Source organism: Kryptolebias marmoratus, linkage group LG8, assembly GCF_001649575.2.
Source record: "Kryptolebias marmoratus isolate JLee-2015 linkage group LG8, ASM164957v2, whole genome shotgun sequence".
Taxonomy (NCBI): Eukaryota; Metazoa; Chordata; class Actinopteri; order Cyprinodontiformes; family Rivulidae; genus Kryptolebias; species Kryptolebias marmoratus.
This window is the reverse complement of record NC_051437.1, coordinates 18,483,699-18,491,181: the sequence shown is the minus strand read 5'-3', so window position 1 is coordinate 18,491,181 and position 7,483 is coordinate 18,483,699. Positions and strand designations below refer to the sequence as shown.

General features: G+C 40.5%; 1 protein-coding gene across 6 annotated transcripts; it reads left to right on the top strand.

The window, feature by feature from the left end:
• Positions 1-93: 93 nt before the first annotated feature.
• Positions 94-6,575, top strand: LOC108244564 (trophinin associated protein). 6 transcript variants are annotated; one of them, XM_037977194.1, is made up of 14 exons: positions 94-142; positions 552-621; positions 1,020-1,209; positions 1,294-1,783; positions 2,041-2,135; positions 2,307-2,358; positions 2,911-3,056; positions 3,147-3,201; positions 3,300-3,379; positions 3,464-3,535; positions 4,583-4,690; positions 4,805-5,102; positions 5,180-5,382; positions 6,321-6,575. In XM_037977194.1, exons 2-14 carry the CDS (start codon positions 560-562, stop codon positions 6,384-6,386), a joined length of 1,917 nt encoding a protein of 638 aa, XP_037833122.1. In that variant the 5' UTR covers positions 94-142; positions 552-559; the 3' UTR covers positions 6,387-6,575. The 6 variants fall into 6 exon arrangements, with proteins under 6 accessions (XP_037833122.1, XP_037833121.1, XP_037833119.1 ...); XM_037977193.1 differs by having other exon boundaries at positions 4,580-4,690; XM_037977191.1 differs by having other exon boundaries at positions 3,300-3,535.
• Positions 6,576-7,483: the final 908 nt, after the last annotated feature.

Here is a 7,483-nt window from a genome sequence, read left to right as displayed (position 1 = left end):
TTTGTGAAAATCCGTCGCTCATTGGCTGCACGCAAGTGCCCCTGCGCATTCATTGGTTGATTTGGCCACTTATTTGGCCAATGACGTAGCGAGCTTTTTACAAACTGTTGAGAGACCAGGAAGTCCACAGGCTTGTTTCAGGGTAAGAAGCAACAATACGAAGGCTCTTTAAATCTGCACAAAACGCCCGGTAAAACTAAACAAACTGCAGTAAGGCACTAACTGTCTGTGAAATATGGGACTGGCTTTTCAGAAAGTAGTAATTAGACTGTTGTAGTTCTCTTAAAGTTTGCAGAAAAAGTGACGTTAGCTTTCGGTTGTGTAGCGTGTGCAATAATGCAGCCTTTTGTTGTTGAGAGTAAAGCTAACCTTTCTGCTTGTTTTTTTTTGGTTTGTGCTGTTTATTACCTCCTCTCATGTAGTTCGGAATATTTTTGTCTATCATCGTGCTTTGTTAACCCTGTGTTCAGCCGAGACTTCATGTTTTGTGCCATTCGCTGCTCATGTAAACACCCCTGGCCTCCTGTAAACTTATTTTTCTTCCTCTCTAGTCATCAACATGGATTCTTCTTCAGTCCTTCGACAGCAAACTCAGAACAAGATCCGCAGTAATTTTCAAAGGCAAGTCAGTCAAAATGTCATGTTTGTGGGTGTTTTGAAATGTGTTTCCTGTTGGATTTCTATCTAATCAGTTTGGATGTTCTGAAAGCTCAAACTGAGCCTCAAAGTGTTGTTTTTTGCACCCCTCACATCACAACTGATGTGAGGGGTGACACCTGATTCAGTGGTTTAATCACCTCTTCATGTTCTACAGAAGTCTGTTAATCACCTATTGACTCAAATCAGGTTTTTTGGAGCAGAGAAACAAGTAAAACATGCAGCATAGTGGCACTCGAGGAGCAGGATTGCCTACCCCTGATATAGATGGTCTTTACTTTGTCCAAGGTATAGCTTAGAACAGTAGTAGGAAAAAACACTTCGTCACTCTTACTATTTTACATCTGATTGTTTTTCCACAGAATGAACAATGAACAAAACAAGAAACGTACCCCTTCAACCCACCTTTCCAACAAAGCAGCAGAATGTGTTCAAAAACCGCCTCTTCAGCCAGGTATAAGCAGGCTTCCAGTCCTCGCGAAGACCCTTCGTCTGCAGACTTCCTCTGAATTCAAGCAGTCCCACATCAAGTGGGAGGAGAAACCTTTAGCTGTATGTGCCTCTGTCCTAGTTTGCAGATTTCAGATAATTTTATTTTGTTACGTTATTCTTATGCTTTGTATCACTTTCCTGCAGGGTAAAACTAAGAAAAGGCAGTCCACTCGGTCTGTACCGTTCAACCTCTCTCGGTCCAACCGCGCAAAAAGAGCAGTTGAGATTCACAAACCTTTAACTGCTCCGCACTCAAAAACTCACGCTAACCAACCTGAAACCAGCGCATGCAATGAAAAACCAAGTAAACCTCAAGTTGTGTTAAACAGCAAAGGGAATTCAGCCAGAGGTGTGGGGAAGTGTCAAGGAAAAGCCACTGAAAATGCATCTCAGCTGTCGGGACAGTCGGGGTCATCCAACCCACTGAAGACTTCAGCCACTTTCAACAATGCCCTGTCTTCAGTTCCTGGTAAATTGGTGCAGAATGGAGGTAGTTCTGCACGCTCTGCTCAGCCTGTTTCTGGTGCTGAAGCTGCTTTGAATAACCTGAACCTGCTCAGTCTCAAAGAACCCTCAAAGTCATCAGATGCTGGTTTATTGACCACACCGGGCAGTTCTTCAAAAGCTTTAAATGGTAAGGCTTTAAATATGTTGCCTTTCCACACAATCTTTGCTAATCTATTAATGTTTTAGTTTCTCATTGCTGCAATACCTGAACTGTCTAATATTGATGCTGTCAGATTTATCACTGAAGGTGGATGAATCTGATCAGTTGTATCTTTAGTTGCTTTTCCTTTTTTAATCTTTTGATGAATTTCTCTGACTTATTTTTTCATCTTAACCCCTGTACAATGTGGGGTTTTGTTTTTGGTGTGGATTGCTCATTTTCAGACAAAGAGGAGAACTTCCAGCCAGACCACGCAGCTTTGCTCCGTGTCCTCAGAAACGAAGGAGTAACTCCACAATCCAAACCTTACAACAACTTCGTGAGTTGGTTTTTATTAGAAAGGTTTAGTTTTAGAATATTTTTTTTTGTTTGTTTGTTTTTGTACTTTATTTTAATTTAATTTGGAAATCTGTCTGATTTTTTTGTGTTCTTTAGTGAACAAAGAAAGAATGAAATTAAATGAATCTGTTATGTATCGTCTTGTCTGCAGCCTCAGCGAGTGTCAGTCATGAAGAGTCAACGAAAAGCTGAACCCACAGCAGGTCTGCGTTGCAGCAGAGAGTACAATGCATAATTTTAAATTAAATATAAGAATTCAGTAAACGTATTTTAATAGTTTTTGTGATTTAAATTACTTCCAGAGGCCTTTTGCTTATTGCTCAGTAGCTTCTTTGTCTTTTTGCCCATTTCCTACTTTATCTTATCATAAATTTAGATCATCAGTACTAACTTTAGCTTCCCTTTCACTGCAAACAGAACAGTAGCGTTAGTTTGCTTTGCCTTTCAGTCGTTAATGAGTCTTTTCTTCTAACTTCTTACATCATTTACTATCATTAAACACTTGTTGTCAAGGTAAGCTGTCAATTTTTGAAGCTTAGCAAAGTCAGAATGTTTTTGCATTCTAGGAAGCAATACATGTAAGACAGTTTGAAAAACATGTCTTTAACAGCGTACAGTGGTTTTATTCATTTGTTTTGTAAATGGACTGCATTTATTGGCATCTTAGCTCTGAGCGTGTGAGGTGGCCAAGATGGAGGCTGCTCTTCATCCGAGACTTTACCCTGTTCATGTCGGCTGAATGTGCTCTCTTACAGGACCAGTGAGGCTGGTCCAGTTCTCACCAGACTCCGCCGCTCTGCAGAGCATTCTTCAGAACGAGGGCGTGAAGGCAGGAGGGCCTCTGGGTGCCGCGTTCAGAGATTCAGTCTGTCCGTCCAAAAGAGGAACTTCAATCTACACCGTATGAGAGCGTTGAATTTTGATGCAACTTCTGCTTCTCTTCATTCCTGTTGTATTCATTCCTGATGAAGTTTTTTAACATGTTTGCTAGGCTCAAAGAGTGCCTGTAAAGAAAAGGAATGCAGAGGCAGCTGGTGGTTCAGTGGGTAAGATGTAGGATTGTTATCCTAAAGCACCTAAGGCAGCCTTATCTGTCTGTCCTCTTTTTACCCTGATGTGATGTTGGCTGCTTTCTCCTGAGCAGCGGCCCTCAAAGAGACTCCGCTGATGAAATGGACCCCCCAGAGAGTTCGCAACACCAAACATCAGCCCATGTCTGCTGTGGTCTGTACATCCGCTTTCATCCTTTCGGCACTTTGGGTCTTGTGCAGCCGCCGCCTAATGTCGTCCTGCTGCTTCCGTTTTCAGAAATGGTACCAGACGCCATACGGCACGCCTGGACACAGGAGCTGCAAAGCCAACCTTCAGTCGCGTCAGGAGGTGAGACGGAGTCGAGCTTGTGTGCAAAACGTTTGTAGCAGTTGTGGCTTGCAGAAATAAGGTTTATTTGGGAAGGGAAACAAATTAAACCTTTTTTGGAGTTTTGCTTTTGATATCACATCTAAACTTCTCTAAACAGTTTAAAAGAAGCTTGTAAAACGGCTTCATTTTGGTGTAGAATAGGAATAATTAATGATGGGAGATTAAAGTGAAAATGGAGGAGAGAAACGACACCACTGCTGCTGTAAAATGAAGCCATTGAAAACTAAAATGTTGTTCCTCAAACGACCTTTTAAGGCTCCGAATGGAAGTCAGTCTAAAGATCCAACTTCATAACAGAAAGATGACTTTAACCAGCCAGTTTTATAGATATTGAACTGAAATTTGGTGTGGTAGTAGCTGAGAGTCACTCACAACACACACTGAGCGCTAACAGATCGCATGAGATCTTAAAACTTTATCAGGCAATGCAACGGGCAATATGCATTCCCTCATGAAACGATAGTTTCATTTATAACTATACTTTTTATAAGGTTTGAGCTAAATGTCTGCAACTCTGTCCCTTCTCATCATAAGATGATCTTAATTTAAAACTAGGGCATGGAAGATGGTGGGTGACATGCATTACCTCAAGGATTGTCACTTAAACATGTTCATATGCTGCAAAAGCTCCAGATGTCAGTAGATTATTTTATGCTTTAAAATGATTCATGGCAAACTCAATTTAAATATGGCTACAGTAGTTCATCTACTGTGCAAAATAAACCTGCAAAAATGGATTCTGCTAATGTCTTGATTGTCATATATTTGATGATCTGTCTGTCAACAATTAACAGGATTGTAGAAATTCCAAAATACTTTAATAGGGTGTTAATCTTGTAGGAACGTTAGACTGTAAATCTTGTGTAAACAGGCTTTTAATAGAGTGATAATAAACTGCTCTTATCTTTGTAAACCAGAAACTTGAAGGTGTAGAAACGGCATCGTTGTACATAACATATATTGTGCTGTTGAGTCACAATTTATCTCCCGGTGTTCTGTTAGCAGGAGGTTGTCCAGAGATTATTTGACGATCCAGAAGATGAGCAGAGCACAGCCGAGTCAGACACAGACCCCCGAACACAAACGGAGCAGTTCCCAGATCAAGCCTCAGCCGTATGACGTGACATTCAAGACGAACAACGATTCATGTTCAGCATTCGATATTTATAAAATGAACTGTGAGGTCACTCTGTTTTGTTTTTGTTTCCCTTTTTTTCACTTCTTCAGAAGAATTTATCCAGTAAAGAACCGGTAGAATCGAGCAGAATCAAGAGTGAAGACGACAACGAGGAGGAGGAGCAGAAGACTTCGTTACCAGCGCAGCCAAGAGAGTCTGTCATCTTCTTCTCAACCAGTAAAAAGTTGATCAGAGCCCCATATTTTGATCCGAAAGTCTCAGCTCAGCAGAACCAGCTTGGTCCAGTTTCGACCGACCAGAGAAACTTGTCAGGAGCTCAAAATGAAACATCTTCTGAGTCTGAGTCCGCTCATCACAGCAGCCATTCTGTTCTGCGTCTGCGCAGAGGTACCGTCGACAGTGGACGCATCTCATGATAATCCACGGCCTGTTGTGTTTCTGAGCTTCTTCTTCTTCTGTTACAGACCTCACCACCCAGAAAACGAGCTCTCTGAGTTCTGCTGTGTTGATGCTGCGCAAGCGTTTCCCCCCCCTGGAGGAGCTGCGTTTGGACGATGAGGTGTCGACCTACACCTCCAAGTCCGTCACCGCTGCGCCCGGGTTCCTCCCCCCTCGGCCTCGCTGCGGGAACCCGCTCGCCTCCTTTTTGCACTTTGAAGAGTCCACTGTGAGTACACGCCCCGACCTTAGGCCAATCCAGTCTGACCGTCTGCTGTCACCATTGGCGAGCGATCGTGTAATCGCCTCTTTACGACCGCCATCATTCCGAACACGTTCACCGAGCGCTGACAGATCGTACAAAATCTTTGTTTAAAACTTCGGCGTGCAAGGCAGCATTCCTTCAGGGAATGCTAGTTCAATTTGTTTAATTTTATTATAATTAACTGAACTTTCACTCTTTTCAGAAGAGGTAAAAGAATAAATGAGTAATTTGGGTGAACAATCAGCTGCTCCTTGTTTTTTCCTAATCTGCTGTTAAAATGATTCATAAAACTAAAATGTGAACCGCAGAGCAGGGTTATTACTGTTACTTCTGCAGAACACAAAGGTATGCGTGTCGGGTGATCCTGAAGAAAACTTTGACTCGGTACTGACTGTATTACTGCTTGTGTTTTTATCATGAAATCCTTACAGATCCAGAGGTCTTTACTATAAAGCAGAAGTACTGATTTATTAGTTAGTTTTCATGCCTTACATGTCTCAAACCTTTTTTTATTTTATTTTAGAGAAAAGAAATCAAACAGATTTAAACCTTTTTCAGCTTTTCTTCACTTTTATCTTGAATAAAAATAATTAATGCACTATTTATTTGGCAAATTATTGTTGTCAAATCTTCAAAATCAGTCATAATTTTTGATGGATTAGGGTCCGTCTACATGGCTCAGCTGATTAAAAAGCAATTTAATCAGAACCGTTCAATAGTTTATCATTATGATTTCCTGTTTTTTGTATATTGAGTACAAATCTATCAATTTACACTTAAAATGCACACGTAATGTAGTCTTTCTTGGATTAAAATGCAACTGAACAAAAACATCTATCATCCATGTTCTTGCGAAAACATGCCACATTAAAATAAACCTTTTTATCTTTTCTGTTTTGCAGAGATTTGTTCCAATTGGCTTGGATCTTCCTCCAGCTTCACACAACTCTCCAATGCACAAGAGATAACCTGCACTACAGGATCTGATGCTCAACACTGTCCCCCATTATGTCTGTGTGTTTGTTTTTGAGTTCCTAAAGGTTTTTTTATAGTTATAGAATGAATAAACCATATTAGAAAAGTGTTTCTACTTTTTAATAAGCTGTCTGTTTAAATAATGTACAGTGTCTTCAGTATTAATAAATGTATTTGTTTTATGTGGGGCTACTTGTGATTTCTTACTCTTTATTTCAGTACCTGACACCTGATCGGCCCTTAAAGCTTCCTCCCACAAATCAACTCTGGAGTTCGTACCTGAGTGCAGAACATTTGAACGTGCCGTAAAACCTGAAATGGTTTTTGAACATAATTGCTGACTTTTGAGGGAGAGCAGAACCCATGTTCTTCTCGAAAAAAGACCCGGGTTCTTTAAACGGGTCATGAGTTTAAAGAACATTTTCCCAAAGTGTTTGAGAATCTTAAAGGTGTATTAGAACAAAGTATCTTCGCTTGAAGGACATCTTCTGAAATAGGAGAGGTATTAAATTTCTTGGCTTCATAACTTCTAAAGGTCTGTAGATACAGTTCACTATTTAAAGATGATCTTTAGATGTTTATAAATTCAGACCTTTGTAATTCTTGGCCCCATTTCCTCCACAGTCTTCCTGGTTTTTGAAGATTAGATTTATTATTGTTTAACGTGGCACAAGTACAAAGCCAGAAGTGCTTAAGCAGTAATTAAATAGTATATAATAGAGTGATATACAGACTTCAAAGTATCAATATTTAAATGTCTTGTTACAGGTATGTACAGGCTATGTAATATAGTATGACACGGGTCTTTTTCAGGAGTTTTGTGCAGGTTTTGATGTGTTCCCCAGCTCGTCTTTTTAACCAGCTTCTGAAAATGGTTTGTTTTAGTGATGTCTTGATTAATTGCGTTTGGGTTTGTCCAGCTGCAGTCACTCATCAGTGCAGTTTTAATGGATAAACTAAGAGAATGTCTTCTTTCCCACATTCAAACCGTGTCCTGATGCATTATTACAGCGTGCTTTGTGTTTCTCTGGGTCTTAACTGTCCACTGGCGGCTACTGTTATATTTAGTTTAGCAGCGAGTGTTGGAGGG